At 45.6% G+C, this 20,978-nt stretch overlaps 2 protein-coding genes across 2 annotated transcripts in view; one reads left to right on the forward strand and one right to left on the reverse strand.

The window, feature by feature from the left end:
- The window catches only part of ARG2 (arginase 2), a 23,502-nt gene extending 12,548 nt beyond the window's left edge, over window positions 1–10,954 (reverse strand). Inside the window, exons 1-2 of the mRNA XM_049826030.1 lie at window positions 10,787–10,954; window positions 10,569–10,641 (exon numbers count right to left, since the gene is read on the reverse strand). Of these exons, the coding sequence (XP_049681987.1) occupies window positions 10,569–10,641; window positions 10,787–10,903 (190 nt within the window). The 5' untranslated portion in view covers window positions 10,904–10,954. The remainder of the gene's footprint in view (window positions 1–10,568; window positions 10,642–10,786) is intronic.
- A 2,774-nt stretch (window positions 10,955–13,728) lies between these two features.
- On the forward strand, window positions 13,729–20,348 carry PIGH (phosphatidylinositol glycan anchor biosynthesis class H). The gene is made up of 4 exons (XM_049825874.1): window positions 13,729–13,906; window positions 15,929–16,138; window positions 16,760–16,843; window positions 19,020–20,348. Exons 1-4 carry the CDS (start codon window positions 13,730–13,732, stop codon window positions 19,119–19,121), a joined length of 573 nt encoding a protein of 190 aa, XP_049681831.1. The 5' UTR covers window position 13,729; the 3' UTR covers window positions 19,122–20,348.
- The last annotated feature ends 630 nt before the right edge of the window (window positions 20,349–20,978 follow it).

The following is a 20,978-nucleotide window of genomic DNA, read 5'->3' on the forward strand; positions in this document are numbered from 1 at the left end:
AGGCCCACTGTTTTTACGTGCTTGCAGAGGATAGCTCCTCTTTCCCAGGGTGATATGGATGTTTTCAGCCAACTATCCAATGGCTATCTGATTAAGACACAGTTAATCTCAGAAGTATGCACTAATCCAACCCTCAAACATTAATAGTATCTTTTCTTCCTACTATTTTTTTAATTGTGCCTAAAGTTTTGAAAGCTATATTTAAAATCACCTTGGGGCAAAAGGAAAACTTGGTGAATAGATAGTACACGAAAAAAAATTTTATAGTACATAGATAAACCATGTATCCTGAAGTGATCAGGGGGGTGTGTGCATGCATGCGTGCACATATATTAGGACTGACCAGATATTAAAGAGATGAAATCAACATGTACATTTGTCTTGATGCTTACTGAACAGCAAAGAAAAAGAAATTTATGTCAAATTATTAAAGTAATTGTTGATGCATTTTCTTAGCTTCTATGTAGAGCATCTTAGATGTTAGTCTAATACTTAAAGACCTGAATTGTCTTCCATTTCATCTGTCCGCTTGCACATAGTTTTGATTTAAAGAAATTTAAAAACCTAAATCTCTCAATTACGTTATTTTACCCAACATAGAAATTGCTCAATGGATAGACATGCTGTAGTGCAGTGCAATCTGGTGGATCTTGCTGTTATTTGTCCATTATTGAAAAATTTATATAATCCACCACACCAAACAATATGGACTTACTTTCTTTGGTAGTTGGGGCACTCTTAAGATACTAATAGCTATAAACAAACAGCTTTTTAAAATCAGCACAGAAAGTTAACATGAAGAATATATATGGGCCTTTAAAAGACAGATCCAAGTTCTGTTAAACTAGAAGTTTTGTGGGCAGATAGGAAAGCCAGCTTCCTTACATTCATCAGAAAACACAACATCCACACCACCTGTCAGTGCAGCAAATCAGATCTAGCCAGGATTGACGTTCTTTTTCAAATGAAACAGTACCATATAGTATATAGACTAAACACCGCAGACATTTTGCTAGAAAATAATAATAATATAAAATTAAATATGATCAAAAGAAGTCTTTTGTTCCACTTTCAAGCTCTAACAGAAATCACATTCAAATGAAAAATATATTCAATTTGATTCATTAGTCAATTATCAACAGCACAGAAAATTTAACACAACCAAGTCCATACAAGTCAGCTAAATCAGCACTCTGGCTCAAGAGGAGATCACTTTTTGAAGTGAGGAAAACAAAAAAAAAAAAAGCAGGCTTGATTCATCTATTTCTGTTACAGCAACTTGAAAGAGATAGGAGAGAGGGAACTGTGTCAATCTGACCACAAACACACAGTGTAGTTACATAAATTAGATGTATACATGCACAACAGTCCTTCAGTTAGTATGAATGGTTAGTGTGTAAAGGCACCACCCATATCTATTCTACGGCTTAGGAGTGCAATCCTCAGTGGTTCAATGCCCCCCTCTGACAGCTTCATTAACAGAGCTGCTTGGGGGCACATTTCAGCCAAAAATGAATAAATTAGCTTGAAATTGTTTGTATAGTAGATCTTTCCTAAGTCAACTATTGACCAGAACAGGTTCGGGAAATGTCACATAAGCATTCAACAGCCACAGCCAGAACTAGAACTTGACCTATATCTGATAAAAGAAATCAGTATTTTTCATAATTAGGAACCTACTTAGGGGAAAAAAGTAGAAATACAAATTAAGAACACATTCAAGAAAATAAAATTTCCTGCATGCCTTTTCAAATTAGCTGTTGATATAGCACTCAGGCTCAGCACAACAATGCTTATCACTGGGATATAAGATGCCCTTTAGCAACCTATATGACAATGGTAACATTCACTTCCTATCTATCATCTTAAGCAAAACACAGTCCATTTATTCAGTACCCACAGCAGGCAGCAGTTACTATAGCAAGTCATTTGCCTGCACAGATTTAGAGAAAGTTTTCTTCCGTAAGAGCAGGTGGCTCATAAATCTGGGGGCATTTAAGCAGAAAACATCTGGGCAGCAGCAGGGAAAGCCTTTCTCCCATCCTCTTCCACTGGGATACTGCACCACAGCCAGAAGCAGCAATCTGATAGTAGGAGATGCTGCTTTCAAAATCCAGGCTATCTGCTGACGTTGCCTAATGGCATGCTACTATAACAGTTATAACAGCTCTCCTAGGCAGCAAACAGGAACAGTAGCATGTGGAACCCGAGACAGAACTGATATCCTGACACTGCCTGTTGACGCTGGGTATTTGTGAACTAGAGGTTAAAAACATCCTAAATTAACAGGGAAATTAAATGTTTCCTGTTCCAGGTTTCTAAACCCTGCTGAACTACTTTCAAAGGAATCTGGAAATCCCACAGTCTGTGTTACATAAAACCACTCACACGAAAGCATCACGAAAGCATCACTCGCAAACCGTTTCCCGTTTCCTCAGATTACAGCCCGTTTAGTGAATCACCACAGACACAGAAAGGCTTTTCAGGAAGCAATGTGTATTATGAACAAGGTTTGTAGACAAACTGAAGGTTTTCTTTCCTGTGAACTAAACAAAGGGCTACAATCTGCTACCATCCTTCTTTTCAGTATAAACTCATTGGCTTACAGTAAGGACATTAACAGTGTCTGAGAAAGGATCACAAAATGTTGCATAACAGCAAACAACTGACTTGATTCATTATAACCAGTACATTCTGAAGCCTATTTTAAGACCGTTTTAACCCTCCAGAATTATCTGGGGGTGGGAGGGTGTAAAAACTAATTGCATACTTTTGTTTTACATGAATGTGAAATTAGGCTAGCAAAGTTCCCACCATAAAAGACCAATACTTCAGCAGCCTGGTTTAAACGTAACCTTCTTGCTTGGAAGTTCATTACACAGTGTCTAATTCTCTTTAAACTGAATACATATCTGCTGGAAGAAACCTCCTATTAGATACAGGCTTTTGATGGCTCAATAGGTTTCTGCCAGCTCTAAAGTTTTGCCTCCTAAAAGGCAAGTTCATGTCTCAGTAATTCCCACCCTGCCTTTTGGGATTTTGAAAGGTCTGGTTTAAGACAAAATTTCTGTATCTATACCTATTTAAAAGGCTTTAGTTCATACAACAGCAACAAGTAAACCCATTCCAGCTGCCACCCCAAATCTGTAGTCTCAAGATGCCCCTTGCAGAAAATGAGCCAAGAAGTATTTTTTTCTAACCTCAAATTAAGCAGCCACCTCATTTCCCTTTGATAACCCTTTATTACTTTAATCATTTATGAAATCCAGTGCACTTGACCTGAAGAGGTCTCCAAAAACGTCAGTATCAGGTGTTGGGAAATATTTGCACTGTGGCTTGCATCAGAGAAGAGTCAAGGAGCAAACAGGAGAGCAAACTTGTATTTGCTGTTATTTGACTTCAGTGCCTCATTCCCTGCTTTTCACCAGCTGGTTTGAAAGCAGAAATTTCCACCTTCCATCCAAAAATAATCCTCTGTACTATATTCACATAAGCACATACCTGCCATAGGTATCTTGCTCTTGTGAGTCCACAATGAGAGACAGGATTAAAGTTTCAAACGAGGAAGTAATAACAGATTCTGTGCACCATAAGGCAGATCAAAACCCAACTCATTACCTAAACTTTCCCCATCGTCTCCCTTTGTGCTCCTCCCCAGTAACTCCTCTCCTTCAACACCATTCCTGGTAAAAAAATAAAACATGCGATCTGAACTTATTCCAATCCAGAGGTAATTTTATGGGTGCAGAAATTCAGCTAAGTCTTATATTATAAAATTAGTTTTCATACATACGTATCAAGGATGAAGGCCATTATAATAAAACCAAAGAAATATAACACCCCAAACCCCCCAACCCCAAAAGCTCTGTTCTCTGGTTCTTGAATCTAATCTTCCTTCATTGAAGGACTAGGAAGTAACAATCAATTCAGGTCTCCTGATCTGCATAGCTTAATTTTTTAGATGTACTCAAAAACTAAACTGATACAAAGAAGAATTATAATTAAAGCACCGAGTGAACTTTACCCAAATTAACAAAGTTTATTTAAAGCCAAATTCATGGATAATGCATAACCTGGAATATGTGCCAGCCAAATGGGAGAGGAAAAAAACCAAACAAACATGAAATCAATAACTGACACAGAGCTTTTCATTCCAAAGCAAGAACAAGCAGATGGTGTCCTCCATCAGTGTGGGGAAGATAATCAGAACTGACCTACTACAAGGAATGCTCTGACTCCATGTACTTTCACTGTTAGCATTTTTGTAGTAAGTTCTAAGGCTAGTTGTAATCATTCAAACATCAAAGGGTAGAACATTCAAAAAGATAAACCATAACAGCTGTCAGAGCACACTCCCCAACTTCCAGGAGCTTAGCTTGCTCCAAGGCAAGCTAGCCAGTAAGTTCTTTTGTGAAGAAGCAACCTAGAAACAGCCACAGTGGAGACCTCCCCAAAACATCTCTCCTTCAAAGCCTCAGCAGGGCTCCTTCTGCCTGCCTGGTTATCAGACTCAGCTCCTGGCTGCCTCCCCTCAAGGAGTGCAGCAGCACCTGCCCTGGATGCTTTCTGACCACTGGCATAATTTCAAAGACTCACTGCAAATGCCAGTTACAACCAGTCCATTTGACTGTGCTTTGATTTTTGTCAAACCACTGGTCTTTGAAGCTAACCAATCACAGCTAATCGACATTTAGGAGTTAAAGAATAACAACAGAGTCTCTTGGATCTCTACCTACCTCTATAAATAAAAAAAGGTCATTTATTCTAGTTCTAGAAATAAGCTGCAGTATTTACTACATACATAAGTATGTTTTACTGATATTATTAAACAGAAGTGTTTGTGCATGCTTGTGTCTAAGGGAAAGAAAGGAAAAAAAAAAAGAAAAAAGAGGACTGCCATTTACCTATTCTGTTTTAGGGAAACAAGTGGGGGAGGGTATGCCTGGGCAAAAAAAAATGGCATTCCCATTTCTGGACTGTAGGGCAGAAGACTTAGCTGTTAGTCAAACATCTTTATGCTATATCCTAACCAACTTCTTCCTGAGAATGTTCCTAGCAAATTAATAGACTTAGCTTTGACTGTACAGACAGCAGGTGTGATCAGACAGAACCCATGAACAGTAGTACTTCTCATTTCAACAATGCAAAGATTTAACTAAACATCATGCTGCTTAAAATGCCAGCAGTTACTTAAAATTGTCTGTCTCCCATCTTCCCATCAACAGCAGAAAATGTTAATAAAGAGGCTAAAAGACAGATCTTGATGTTATCTAAACAAATTTAGACTTCATTGAAATTCTACAGATTACAGATATTTGACTGGCTCTACTAAACTAGAAAGTCTTAAAAAGTTTAAAATACTGAGCTTTGAAGAGAAACAATTGAGCTAAGAGCCTGTGCAAAGCTAAACTAGATTCTAACCAAGAATACTGAATTCCTGACAGATATAATTTTTAACATAAATGGATCTTTGTCAAACTACAGACTGTAAATCCAATCTTAATTCAAATATAGGGCAAGCAGAATGGTACAGTTTATTGGTCTTCAGGGATACAGGCAACTCTTTGAACACATTTACTGGATGTGCTGATGAAAATTACTTTCCCAACACTGCAGCTGTAACTCTCACCAGTCCACAACTGCTGAGCCCCAGCACTTACTTACGCATACCTTGGTACATAATTGAAAGACTATTTGTCTTCCTCTTAAACTCTTCACCCGAGAGGATTTAGGTGGAAAAAGAGGAGATGTATGTAGAAGAAGCTGCTTCATGATTTATTGTTAAGACTGAAACTAACAATATGAGCAATGCTGGTGAAATAGCAAAGTTGAATTGCTATTTTTGGCAGCAGATGTCAGGAGTACAATGGTTTTAGGCAAAGCAGAAGACATCTCTAGTCATATGGGGATTAGCAGCTCCATTCCTTTTAGAGGATGTTACTCCTTTCTTAGTCACTACACTGACCTCCTGAATCCTGTTACTTAAGAGCTTTGTTCCAGTCAAACAAAAGAACAGTAATATGATGGTCATTCTCTTTGACAAGTCTAGCTTTACTTCTGTAAACCACATGTCTCTGCAGTCCACCCACTTGTCAAACCAGCAACTCTGATCCACTTTGTTCGTCAATTCTAGAGTAATCAAAACCAAAGTCTGACTAAACTCAGCAACCCACCTACATCCAGCTCTAAAGAAAGGAGGGAAGAAAAAAAAAGAGGAAATCAACAATAGTCACATACAGGAATGAGTATCTGGCAAGAAATTTTATACTACAGTTGTTTCCATGTTAGCAACAGCAGAGGTACTCTAAGTCACCTCAAGGGCTGTAGTAATTAACACAACAGCTATCTATTAAGTATAAAAATCTGACAATGGTCCTTCTCTCCAAGTAAGAGGACTAGGCAACACTCTGGATTTAAGTTTGATTGGATTCTCTGCTTAATCTGCAGCAAACAGGAGAGGTCCAAGAAATTCTCACTTTAAAGAGCTTCATATTTTGCATCTTCTATAGCCAAAGTCAAGTGCATCTGTCACCTATCTTCCTCACTCCTTCCCACCATAAGTTCAAGAGCCTCCACATACTGCACCCATTTCTCTTTACTGAGAGAACAATACACAGCCCTGCAAGCTTTGTACCCCTTCCTCCCCCATGCCAGGGAGTTATGGGGCTCTGTTTTCATATAGCACTTTTACTTCTTTGGCAAGATGGAAGACTCTAAGGTGTTAGTATTTTAGTTTCCCTTAGGAGAAGCAGCAAAGCCAAAAGACAAACATCACCAAGGTGAATAAAAAGCCCCACAGGCTTAGTCAGTTATATTTTAAATTATCCCTGCTACAGACTTGCACACCCACTGTTTTTGGCTTGGGAGCTGGACTCCTGCTACATTAACTCTCCTCAGTACACATTGAGCTACTACCAACATACAAGAGCATTCTCTCTGCTTCTAACAAGGGGATAAGAGTCAAGTTAGTGGCTCAAATTCATCTCTGACAGTCTGGTACAGACTAGCAATACCATCTGCCTCTGAGCTCCCTCCTCCTATTTCAGCCTAAGCATAAACAAGCTGTTCATAGGCAGTCATCATTTTAGGCAGCCAAGAATTTATCATACCATGTAGGTATACTCACAGACTCTTTCAAGGGAGGGATCCCCCCCCAGAAAAACCCAGAAAGTGGAGTAGCAGCTCAGGACACTGCAATAGGACTATGGAAGAAGAGAAACTAGGATAGAGTGAAAGGAACAAAAAACCTCCCTCCCAGAGATACCAGCCAGTGAAAGCAAAATGCAAAACAGTGCAAAAGGGAGGAAACAAAGGTCTAGTGTTCTTGCTCCCTCTGATGTGGCTTGAGCACTATCAACAGAAGTCATTAAATCAGGCATACAAACATATGAAAAGCCATGTGGTTGCTTGATATTCAACCTAGCAAAGTATATACACCTGAGACTAAAACAAAAATGCAGTGCATGCATTACTACCTGAACACTACACTTTAGAGGAGACTTCAGAGCATCTCCATTTTATGCAGGTCAAATTGAATTTGAATATATGAATGGAAAATGAATAAATCAAACTTTACAGTTTCAGGCAAACAGAAGAATCTGATCACCAGAAATCTCTTCCACTTAAAACAAGTGAGGGCAATTTTACTCGAGAGTTACTGTTAATACAGAGTTTTCGTGACAGGAACACTGCCTCTTTCCCCCATCTATACTTCCTTAGACTGCCCAAAATCCACCATTGCTCTTCTACTGGGAAGCATTATTCCACAGCTGGCCTCATGCCTGGTTCCAAGACTGTAGTGACGAGGAAAACCATGTTTATAGCAGTCCATCACATCCAGGGGAGAATGGGGTCATACAACAACAAACACTCCCCACAACACACACAGACCCTATGGACACAAATGCATCAGAAGTAGCCGATACAGACAGGAGAACAGAAGCCCCATGTCTTAGACAAATGTTACTTCGTTTTAAAGGAGAAACCTGGTATGCTGCAGTACTATTTACCTGCTCCTGGAAAACAAGCAACAAGGTCCCATGAAAATTATTATTTCTTTTAGCGTAACAGATAAATAGAATATCCCAGTTAATAATGATAATAATACTGTGGGGCTCTATTGCCTTCTTCAATGTATCAGGAGAAAATTCACAGTGTTAGAAAGACAAAGAAAGCAGCTAAAGTTTTACTGCCAGTTCAGTGTACCACAGGAATCCAAGCAATGGCCCCATTATGACAGTACTCCAGGCAAAGCTATCCTGTCAGCCCAGTGAAGAAAAATAACCAGCCCCCACACAAAACCAATCACTTGTTAAATTTCCATGAATAACAGATGTGCACAATACAAAAGGCTACGTGGTAGCATTCTCCTCAATCTACCACCCTACCCTCAAGAAGATTGTCTTTGCATGATAAAGAACTCCTCCTGTGTTTGCTGGCGACTGTCATTGTTTCAGGATGGACCCTCACAGCAGAACCTGTTTGAATCCATGCCATCCGAAACCTGTTCATGAGAGCTGCAGAGATTTAAGAAGCAATAAGCATCAACACTGACTGGGGGAAAAAAAAACCAAGAAACAAACACAACCTACCCCAGTAGAAGAATATGTCAGTAATAGGAAACTGAAACTGCAGTAGGAAGACATTGCAGAACCTTTAAAAATTTTAAGGGAACAGCAAGAAAATATCTCCATGTGCATTACTGATTAATGCATAAACAGTCCATAAGCAACTAAACAGTGAAAGTATTTTTCACCTTCCACTTATTTTTTTAGTTTAGCTTACTTCATTTCTATCCCCACAACTTGTTGTTACTGGAATCCAGAAAGGGCTTGATTTTTCCTTTCTTTCTACCTTCTCCAAGTTCCTATTGAAGTGAGCTTGTGTCATGCAAATGAGTGCAGGTTTGTTGTTTGGTTGGGTTCGTTTGTTTTTTTTAAGAATTCTTACAAAATGGAAGTATTAGATCTGAACTACTTGAAAGAGATCCCCAAGCCTTCCCATATAAAATTCTGACATCGATATAAAAATAAACTGCTGCCTACGGTCTTGTCCAGAATAACATACTCCTTTCAAGTCTGGTAACTTGATAGTTTTAAATAAATTCTAAGCTCAGTAATGTCGAGACCTGCTTTTATTCCAGTCTATAAGGCCTCTTTTTAGACTGACCCTCTTCTGCATTTGTAGATGTTACAGATCACGCTCACCAGAACTCAAATATTGCCAAGGATGGCACACATCTCAACTTTGCAGAAAAGACAGGAAAAGAACATCTACTCATTTGATTGCAAACTGGGACTTTTCAGCTTGTGAATCACCAGATATGCAGGATAAGCCTACAGGACTGCGCAAAACAATGGCTTCTGTTTTAAACAGGTCTTATAATTCAGAATAAGTTTGCTAGAGGGTTACTAGGCAATAATCTTTCCTCTGCATGCATCTAAACTCCACTGATGTTAATCACACATAGAGCAGATAACATAGTTCCTTCTGTGGTCCACCCCAGCAATCCATCCCCATCATACAGTTTTCGGTACCATCCACCCCAGCGATCCATCCCCATCATACAGTTTTCGGTAGCACTTTTTAGATTAAAGAACCTCCAGGACAGAGCTCAGCTTTACAAGTTTCTATCCCTCATATCCCGTTTCAAATAACTGCAATACAGTTTTCTGCAGGTCTCAGCTTGTAGAAGCAATAGATATGAGAAGCTGAAACACAAACAAGCGCATGGATTTGCTTGAATAACATTAGTGGTAACAATGAAAAGCCCAGAAACTTTCCATTCACACAGCGCTATCTGCAAGTGTTTTTAAAGCAAAACCAGACAAGACCGCATACGCGAATCTGAGGATTTCTCTAGAAAGTTCCGAATTTCTTCACTTCAAAGCATACAAGTATTTTGGGAAGAAGCTACGCAGCTGGCAATGAATACGGAAAAACAACGCACATGCAGTGCGAAATCGAGAGACACAGTCAAGGGTGTTGCTTGGCCGCATACACTGAGCACACGGAACATCTTAAACGGCCTCGCGTTTCTCCTCCGCTTTTCTCAACTCGGCGCGGGAGCGGCACACGCTCCACATGCCGGTAAAGGGCTCGGTGTGCCAGCGCAGCGGACACCGGGCGGCCGCAGAAGGCGGCGGTGGGCGAGCCGGCAGCCCCAGCCCCTCTTTGTTCCGGGCGGCCCCGCGAGGCCGCCGGTGCGGCTCTGCGTTCCCGCGGGGGGCCCACGGCGGCAGCGGCCCGCGGCCACGCACAAGCTGGTGTGCGACAAGCCTCTCTTTCCCGATACGGCAGAAACACGGCAGGCATCGCCTTCCCGCCGGGCACCGGCGGCTCACCGGCATCTTGGGTTTCGTGACTCACCGAAGGAACCGTTTCCACCTCACCCTCCCCCCCCCAGGGCTCGCAGCAAGCGGCTGAGTCACGCTTCGCCGAAACGCGCCGTGAAAGGGTTGCCCTGCCCGGGAAGGAGGAAGGTGAAGGCAGCCCGGCAGTCCCCCTCCGCAACCGCCCCCCAACCCCCGCTCCGCCGACGAAGCCCCCGGCGCCGCTCCGTGCCTCACCGAGCCCGGCCAGCCGCTCCACCAGCCCCGCGGCGCGGAGGGTCGCGGGGCCGTGATCCACTCCCCGCCGTTTCTGCGAGACAAAGAGAAGGGGGACGCGTTAGCCAGCCCCGCCGAGGGGAGGCGAGCCGAGCCGAGCCCAGCCGAGCGGCGGCGGCACCCGCCTGCTCCCTCGGCGGGGCGAGGGGCGCCTCTCCCCCCCTCGCCGCGCTGCCCACCTGCCCCCTGGAGAGCGGGGCTCCCACCAGCGCCACGGAGTGCGCCTGCTTGGTCAGCTGGAGCCCCGCGTCCGCCTGCTTGCAGAGGAGCCGGGCGAAGCCGCTGCGCAGGGCCATGACGCAGGAACCGCCGAGCGATGCCCGCCGCCGCCGCCGCCGCCGACCTCCGCCCCGCTGCTTTTAACGAGCTCCAGCCCCGCGCGCGCCGCGGCCAGGCGCCGGGTCCCCGCCTCCCGCCCCTCACACCCCCGCGCCGCCCGGCCAACGGCAGCGCGCGCGCCCGGAGGTGTGTCCCGCCCCCCGCGGCGCACGCGGCGCACCGCACGACAGCCCAGGCTTTTGGGGGGGGGGGGGCGCCCGAGCGGCAGAGCGGAGCGGCCAACGGCTCCTCCGCAACGGCCAACGCCCCGCCCCGCCCCCGGGGCTCCGCTCCCTCCCCTCCCGCCCGGCCTCGCACCTCCCGCGGGCTAACGCCGCGCCTGCTCCTCCTCCTCCTCCTCCTCCTCCTCCTCCTCGCCGGGGTTTTTCCACTCCCAGCCGCCACCTCCCCGGCAGGACCCCCGGGCCGCCTCACCTCGCTGCCGGTGGCGGGCAGAGCCGCCGCCCCTTCACGGCCTCCCCCACGCAGGGCTCCGGGGCAGGTGCAACACCGGCTCTCCTTGCCCTGCCCAGAGGACAGGCACCAAGCATCGGCCGGGCCCGGCGCTGTGCCCCGGCACAGCAGGCCGGGAGAGCTCTCGGGGCAAAGCCCTTCCTCGGTACTCCTCCTTCGGCCGCTGTGAGGGACCAGGCCCCGGCGGGGTGGGGGCGGATCTTAGCGTGAAATGGGGGAACCTGTCACCGTCCCCGGGGCAAAACACCAGCTCCCTGGCTGGCCGCACTGAGCTCCTGAGAGCCGCCTTGCAGGAACGCTACTCCTTGGCTTTACGGGAGAAAAACAGGTGACACTCTTCATCACCCTGATAAAGCATTAAAAACCCACCTCTCCAGCACCTGCCTTGAGTATCTGATCTCGGGGTGTCTTGGCCTGAGACGATTCACAAGTTCTGAAAGCTCTCGCTGTTCCTATTTACAGTGCATTTGAATGATTACGGATTAAGAAATTATTTAAAAACTAGCAAATACCCCCAGCTGTCCCTTCTGCGACAAGGCAATCTTACATACACATTTGAAAGAAAGGCTGGCAGCACTCACGAGAAGGGATGACGGGGTGCAAACACAGTTAAACTGGGACCTGACAGTGACAGGATACACACACACTTCTGCTTTTTCCAAGGCCTCACCTCCGTATCTCAGTAACTTCCCATGTTCTTTTTGTAAAGGTGAATTACCATCACCACTCCTCCAGGAGCTCACACTTCTTTTCCCTCCTGTCACTGACCTTCTTGCTCTTCACATTGCTTTTTCTTCTTCTGCCCCCTACTCCGATTTCTTTCACCTTCTCCCTGTCCCCATCTCCTAGGCTGTCATACCAGAGCTCCTACTTATTTACTTCTCACCTGTCATTCCAAACATTTCTTCCCTTTTTAAAAAAACTGTAACTCTGGTTTCAGTTTATTGTTTTTTCCACTTTCACTCTGTCTATAAACTTCTTTCACCCTCTTTTTAACTTCACCATTTTCTCCTCCGTTTCTGCAGTTTGTTGTCATCTGCTGTTATTTTTTTCTCTCCCAGCCAGCTCACGGTTTCTCTTCAGAGCTCCAGCCCATCCCTCACCTCGGCTCGAGTCACAGTGAGATCCCAGATGTACTGTACCTGTCTGCTGCTAGTGCCATCCATCACCCACTCCTCTAGGCCGAGCAAAGGCCTTGGTACGGGTTCTTCAACACCCTGTGGTTTCTTACATCCCTTACAGACTCCTCTGCCGCCCTTACAAGTTAACAGGTTTACATATATATAGCATCCACCCAAGAGCTCTGAAGATACCATGAATGAAGTACACAGAAAGAGGGTATCTGCAATTAAAGCTAACGGCGACCCTACAGGACTGTGGGAGAGGGGGAACAAATAAAAAGGGCAAAGGAGTTAGGATGATGGTTTGGAAATGGCAGCTTTCTGTAGCTTTATGTCACTGCCAGGCAAGTCGTACGAAGTAATAACTGAGAGTATTAGAGGGAATGCAATACAAAGACTCACAAAGTCTCTGTACGCAAAGCCAAGCCTCCAATGTATTAGCCAGAAAACACTGCTTTAAACTTTGAAAAAAAACCCCAAAATTACTGAAAAAAACCCAAAGAGCTTGTAGTAAAGGACAAAAAGGTACATTTACGTAGCAGGAATTGGCAAATGGCGAAAAAACCCCATCTCTCTTCATCGTGGCGAGAGACGTGCACAACAACACTAACACCTGTGACGTTTAAAACTGCGGTTAAAAAAACCAGAGGCAGCAAGCAGTGAATCGCCAACGCCTGCAAACCGCTGACGCTCCCGATGGCGATCAGGATTAAGGAAAGACGCCTGGTGAGGCTGAACCAAGCGTTACCAGCCGCCTGCGTACCCCCGCACGGCAGGCTGCCGGGGAGGCGCCGTTGGGCAGGAGCGGGGGAGCCAGGCCCGAAGGGCTTCCCCTGAGCTCATCTCACCTGCTGCTCTGCTCCGCGCTCGGGCCGGGCCCGGCCCGCCGCCGCCGCGGAGCCGGGCCCGGAGCGGCCCGGCAGGCCCGGCGGGAGCGGTAGGCCCGGCGGGAGCGGCCCCGCCCGCCACTCGGGGGCCGCGGCGACGGCTTCGCGCGCCGGTCGCACGAGGCGCCCACGCGCCCCGCGAGCGCGCGGGGGGGGGGGGGGGGGCGGGGAGGGGAGGGGAGGGACGCGGCATCCGCCCGCCGGTGCGCGGCACCCGCCCCTTCCCGCGGCGAGCGAGGCGCCGGAAGCGGGCGTCCGGGCCGTACCGTCGAGCCGGGGCGGGCCGCTCTAGGCCGCCGCTCGGTGGTTCCGGTGGGGCGGCATGGGGGAGCGGCGGTACCGCTCGGCGTCGGGGGCGCCCGTCGCGCTGCGGCGCCGCCAGCACAGCGCCTCCTGCCGGGAGCTGGCGGTGCGCTGCCCTCGCCTGCAGCTCCGCTCGCTCAGCGCCGTCACCTCCGCCGTCTGGCTGGCGGCCTACGGGCTCTTCGTGCTCAGCGAGGTACCGACCGCGGGGCGCCGGCCTCGCCCCTTCCCGCTGCCCCTCGCGGCCCAAACGCCGAGGGGGGGGGGCCGGCCGCTCCCCTGAGCCTGTGTCCCGCGGAAATCCTGGCGGGGGGGGCGCGGCGGGGGCGGCGGTTGGCGTCCCGGCGGAGGCTGGGTGGCAGCGGGTGTCCTCAGCGGCCGGCGGCCCGCAGGGAGCGGCGCACACGCAGCCTTTGCCGAGCCGCTGCTGGGACGTGGGCAGCGCGGGCCAGGAAGGCGGCCAAGGCCGGTGTCCGTGTACCCGGGCACCCTCCGTGCTCGGGGAACGTGGCGGTGGCGGACCGCGACGCCCGTGTGGCAAGAAGGAGGGAGCTGTGCTAGCCAGCGTCCGAGGGCCCGCAGGCTGCGGCCTGGGCGCTCTCGGCGGCTTCTCGGGTGCCTCCGTTGGTTTGACGCCTCTTGCCGGACAGGGTCGATGGACGTACGGGTGTTGAGTGATGCCTGGCGCGTTCTTGTGAGTCCAAATAACGGGTGTTTACCTGGAGAGGCGAGTTGCGGAGTCTGCAGTAAAGGATGTATTGAAGAAGGCGAGAGTGATCGTGAGTCCCTGAAGGGATTTTACCGAGTGACTGGGAGAGCACTGCACCGTGAACGTCATCGTCACAGCTGAGGCAGTAGGACCTTGGCAGCACAGATTTCAGAAGCTGGAGATAAACCCTGAAGTTTTGGTTTAGATATCTGATTTGTGACCCATACTTGCAGGGAAGGACCAACTGGTAGACCCAGAGCTGTTACCTCCAGACTGAAGTCAGTAGCTTGACCGAAGAAGCTGGTCACTGTCACCTATGACTGTTGCACTTCAATTTTTTCAGTAGTCTTTCCCAAGAAACGAAGGCAGAGATTGCATGGGAGTCAATTGGCAGGTTTTTGACAGGAAAAGATGATTCAAGTTCCTCTAGCTGGAAGAGAAGCTGTGTTTGAGTTTTATTTGTTACAAAAGCGTACACCCCAGCCAGTGGTTACCACCCACTGCCCCCCTGCTTGGTTTTCCTTGTGCTCGTGCAGCTTGTACGCAAATGACTGCAAGCCTTCCTTTCTGCCAGGAAACCAGATCTGAAAGTCCCTCTCCATGTGAATTTCAGTGTCTGTAATTCATGACTGGTTTTTTTTCCATGACGACAAACTTTGAGAGAAGTCCTGCGTCCTTTTTGTTTGAATGTGGCCACGGCTTCTTTACCTCACATGGTGGTACAGGCCCAGCTTGAGCGGTAGGGCCATGCCGTTCTGGTCCTTTAGGAAGTGTCAGTTATACTTTGATTCATGGGTATGCGGCCTGGAGCTCTCTAAAACATGTCCCAGAAATAGGTTGTAGGTTGCGGACCTTCAGGATTTATTACCTTAACAAGGCTTCAGATGACTTACTGTTGACTATAGTTTCATCAGTTATGTATTATTTTATGTAACACCAATCCCAAGATTGCAGTGTGCGAAAGACATTCGTCCTCAGACAAAGCACAGGAGAAAGCAAATGTTCTTTAGATTGGTATCTAAGGTAGGAAGAGAGATGAGGTTGAACAAGTTTAGACTTGTAGTTTCTAAGAAGAAAGCCACTAGGCCAGCGTTTTTTCCTAAAAGATTTTTCTTCCTCTCTGAGACTCAACCCTCAGTTCTAGTTAACACTTCACAACACTACTCGGTCAGTGACATGATCTCTATAGACATTTCTGTAATACGCTGTCATTGATGTAACTAGCTGGTTTTGGTTGAGATTTCTGCACTACGTTTACAAGGGAATAGAGTTTTCTTGGAGTTTTCAGTTTCAGCTCCCAGTTCTTTCAGACCATACTGTGAAGGCTTGATTTAAATCTCATTACATGTATATCAGACAGCTGGGTAAATAAAAGGACTCCACCTAGGTAAAATTGCCTAGTAACTGTAGCTTTAATGCTATAATTTACTGTGCAGTATTACTTTCTCTAAAGCCGTGTTCAATTAATTGTAAGACCAGAGCTCTGTCTTTGATTGGCTTGTGTTACAGAATAGTATGGTGCTTTCTGCTGCTATCTTCATCACACTGTTTGGCCTGATCATATACCTGCACTTCATGAAAGTTGACCAGGAATCCCTGTTGGTCATCGGCTCACTCGGCATTCAGGTGACCTCATCCTATGCTTCAGGGAGAGAGAGCACAACCTTCATTGAGATGGGTCAAGTGAAGGATGTGGTTATCAATGAAGCCATCCATATGGTAATCATACAGACTCGTTCTCCTTGTGCATCTGTGAGCACACTCACATCCACTATATTTTCATGGGCGTGCTTTACCAGAGCAATTAAACACAGCGCCATCCATAGCTTTACTGACATCAGGAGCTTTGTTTCAGATTTCTCTCTTTAATCTGTTCTCTTTAAAGGAGAACTCAAGCCAAACAAATAACCTCAAAAAGCTAGATCCATCCCTTGGATAATGCCCCTGAGACTGAGCTAGTGGTTTTAGTTCTTTGTGTTGTACTGTTGATGCCAAACTCTATAGGTGGTCAAGACTTTGGAGATAGAAAGACAACACAAGAGAGGATTTTTCCTGTTGCTGGGGTTTTCTGCAAAGCTCCTGTAGAAAAGCAGACCTTACCCTTCCAGCACGTGTGTGTTCATTTCAGGTTAAAAATCTGATAGAAAAAAAACACAGGTAGAATTATTTTTTTATTGTGTGAAGGGAGGAAAGCTATAGATATAAATTTGCAGACTTGACTGTGGCCTGGGGTAATTGGCCTTCAGCCCAATGAGTTGAAACAGATCCTCTTTCTGTGATAACTCCAGGCACTTTGGTAGCATTTTCCAACTCTGATGATTTTGTCTGTTTGTCTTGTAGCAAAAAGTTATCTACTACCTGTGCATCCTCCTCCAGGACCCTGGAGATCCTCAGGGAGTATCTGAGGTTGTGCCACTCTTTCAGGTGAGTTTGACTGAATGGTGGATAAGTCCTGATCTGTGGTCTGTGTGTGCATGCCAGTTGTCTAAGCGTATCTTTATTCCACTACAGGTAGCTGATTACAGTTGCCTTTCCCTGAGTGGGCCTTCAGGGTGGGTCTTACAGCATTGTGGAATGGGTGGCATTTGAAGTCTCATAGAACTATGTACCGGGGATGGTTTTTTCATTTGCCCTCCATTCAAAGAACAGGGAGCTGTGTCAATCTGAACCCAACCAGGAGTTTGGGCGAGCTAGAAGTCTTCGGCTCATGTAGGGACTCGTGAGGACTCGTACAGCTTTCTGTGTAGTCTTATGCTCAGTGTTACCACCATAACTATGGCACTGCGCTGCAGTTATTTTTCTCTCGGCTCTGTGTGCCAAAAGTGCTCATAAAAACCTCCTTGGCATTAGAATGACTTTCCCTGTCTCACCCGTTGACAAAGATCACAGTACAAGCTGTGAGCAATTTGCTTAATATATAATAACTTGTTTGCTTTACCGTTATCCTGTCTCCCCTTTCTCTTCTCTTGCTAACTTGTTCTGACTGTTCATAATACCATTTGTGGGATGGATTTTCTTTCTGCATGTACATGCCTAACACAACAATGCCCTGATCCTTGAGCAGTAGAGGTACCTCACACCTTAGACTGTGGAGGTTTATAGCCCTCTCTGTCCTCCTTAATTCACCTGCTGCTGGTGACTATTATTTTGTAGTCCACATCCAGTTTATGACTGGATACAGTTAGTCTTCAGCTAAATACTTACAGGTATAAATAGACTATTCCATTGATACTTGATGCTAACTCAGTCCCACAATTATAAAGACTAACAATAATATAAGTTGAAGTATTTCACACATAGTCAAGGTGAAAAGATGGATTTGCTGGAAATCAATGACTAATAAATTCCAGAGAGCTGCAATCAGGAACCTGGTTTTCGTTATGCGTGCTCCTTTCCAGCGTCAAAGAGACTGCCTGGCAATTGTGTAGTTTCTCTTTTTTTCTAGCTCAACTCTGAACGGTTTTATTTTCATGGAAATACCTTGGTATTGGCAGAGTTGACTCCACCAGCAAAGGAGGTACAGAAAGAGCTGTGTCAGTTTGCAATTCATTACCTGTCAGTAGTTCTCACTTTAACGTGCAAGTTAGTATGTTACTTAGTTTTGAAGGAGAAGTAATTAGTAACTTTATTGCATCTCCTTCATTGGGTTCCTCTAAGTTATGTCAGCCTTCAAAAATACAATTTACCGTGTCACTGAGCCCAGGAGCACTTCTGCGCTGAATTGACCTATTGTTCTCTTAAGCAACACTTGCAAGGAGAGGCATTTGATGGACTTTACACAGTAATGCTGTTTTGGGAGCTCAAAAGTCATGGGACCATAGGGACTGTGGGACTGGGAAACTTTCACCTCATTGCTGGTTTTAATCTGGTCCAGGTTAGAAGTGATGGAAAATCATTATACTTTGACCACCATTCGCTGTTCCTGTGAAATGAATTGATGTTTTCAGTTAACCTTCCGTTGTCCTTTTGTTGACAGTACTAGCAGAGGCCAAGGACCAGGTGTCTAAATTCTCTGTCCTGAAGGTAGATTTTTTTTCAGGGTGGAGGTCTAGGATGGTGGATTAGTGTATGGAAGTCTGCTGTTGGGTAGGTCTCTAGAGGGATTATGGCCTAATACATAGGTTAATGGGTTGGGAGGTGTGGATGTTCTTTCATGCTGTCACTGTGAACTGAGAACGGGGAGGCTTTCTGATATGGTGAGAGATTCAGGCTAGCTGCAGAATGGTGCTGTGTGTTTTGACCTCACAGCTTTAGGGACTGGCATTTTTCATCACAGAGCAGGTATGGCTTATGGAATGGCTTTGCATTCCTTTATCACCAGTTTACATCAAACACTTTCTGGAGTTTGGTGGATTATTTCTCAGTGAACATGTAAAAGGGAAATCTATTCTCCATTGACTTAATGTAAGAAAGCTAATCAGCTACAGATACCTTGCTGTTGCATCTCTCATATATGTATGCTTCTGATAGTCAGCTTTGTGTCAGCTGTCTCCACATTCCTTTCTTTGCCTGATAATCTCATGAGTAGGAAGTTAAAGCTTTCCAGCTCTTTTACAGCCAGTTCAGAGCCTGATTGTCTGTTGTTTGACTTCAATTCTAGAGCTCCAAGCCACGCCTGGACTGCTTAATAGAAGTGTACAAAAGTTGTCAAGAAATCCTGGAGCAGAGGAAGACAGCTCCACAATCAAGTGGAATAAAATAGTTTTTAAAAAAAAAAAAAATCAAGGTAGCAAACTTGCAGCAGGACTCAGACAGACACATGAAAAAGCAAGCAAAACTGCCCCATGATTTTTTTCTTAATTAGATGAGTAGAAAGTGGTGCAGCAGTACAGTGATGTTAGGTCTAAAGGCCTGCACAGACTCACGGAGTTGTTACAGAAAATGTCAGCTCAAGCACAGAAGTGAAACTTGAAATCTTCTGCGATGAAGACAGGTGAGCAGAACTTTTTAGACTCAGACAGAAAAGGCTTTTCCTTGCCTCTCCAGAAAAGAATTATGGGGAAACAGGGCAAAGGGAGGCAAGAACATGCATCAAACGTTTACTCTTTTGTGGATCAGAAAATTATGATAAATAATGTAACCTTAGCTGGACTGCCAGAAATATGCATTTTTTTGTTTCTATTTAACCCTTTGTTTGAAAAAAGCATATACCACTCTAAATACCAAAGCTGATGTGTGGGCTGGGATGGTAACTTCCTGATCCACAGGAGAATTTCAGAAAGAAAATAACAGAAAATTAAAATATACTGCTACATTCAATTATGTTTAGTGAAATAAACATAGGAGAGCAGACTTTGACCTCTTCAGGGATCTGCTTGAAAGAGTCCCATGCAATGGGGCCCTAGAGGGAAGAGGGGTCCAAGAAAGCTGATTGATAGTCAAGGATCACCTCCTTTAAGCTCAAGAACAGTCCATCCTAGTGAGCAGGAAGTCAAGCAAAAATGCCTGGAAGCCTGCATGGATGGACAAGTTGCTCCTGGCAAAATTCAAATACAAAAAGGAAGTATACAGAAGGTGGAAGCAGGGACAGGTAACCTGGGAGGAATGCAGCAACACTCTGAGATGCAGTTAGGAAAGCCGAAGCCCACTTGGAGTTGAATCTGTTGAGGGATGTCAAAGGCAACAAGAAGGGCTTCTGTAAATACACAAGTAGCAGAAGGAAGACAGGGAAAATGTGGACCCATTGCTGAATGGGGCAGGGGGCATGGTGACACAGGACATGGAAAAGATGTGGCATTAAACGGGCCACATCAATTGCTCTGAGAATATGAGGAAAATGTGTTGTTGAAAATGATCGCAATGACTACGTGAATAAAGTTTTATTGATCTGTACTCTCAGAAGTAACTTAAGGTTGGGAAATTCTTCTTTGCTGATGAGCTAAAAGTTACTGTAACCTTTAATTGGTATTTTTCTCTTTTTTTTTTTTTTCCCATGACTCCTTAGTAATGTAACTGAGACAATTGAAATGTCAAAACAAGACCTAAACCAGCAAGTTGGCAGGAGCCTAGGAGTCATGCTTAATTTGCATACAATGCTGTACTGTGCTTGTCTACATAATCTGTAATTAAAACATGTGGCAACATACCATCATGTAATATGGTAGAGATAAGGTGATTTTTTTTTTTTTTTTTTTCATGGTGCCATGAAGTTTGAAAGACACAGGTTAGCACATGTCACAGGAAGTATTCTCCTTGTCCAAGTGAAAGGCAGCAGCTTGGGGATGTGCCAATGGCTTTTGGGTAATGTTGTCTAGGTTACTTTATTTTTTATGGGTTTATTTCTCATAAATACTTTAAATATTGGGGTTGGCCAGATTTTTGATTCCAGTGCTGCCTTAATATAAGTTGGTAGGTCTCTCTAAAGTTGGTGAACCTGCACCTTGATGCAAACTGTGTTTGGTTGAAAGTCCAGGCAGAACTGGGAAGGGCAGGTGTTGCGGCAGGGGCAGAAATTGGCCATTAACAAAGGCAGCAAGCCCTGGGAGTGACTGTGTAAACGACTATAGTGGTCCTTTGACTAAAAACCACATGGCATACTTGAGTTATTTTGAGTTTCATA

Source organism: Accipiter gentilis, chromosome 22 (assembly GCF_929443795.1).
Source record: "Accipiter gentilis chromosome 22, bAccGen1.1, whole genome shotgun sequence".
In the NCBI taxonomy this organism is placed as follows: Eukaryota; Metazoa; Chordata; class Aves; order Accipitriformes; family Accipitridae; genus Astur; species Astur gentilis.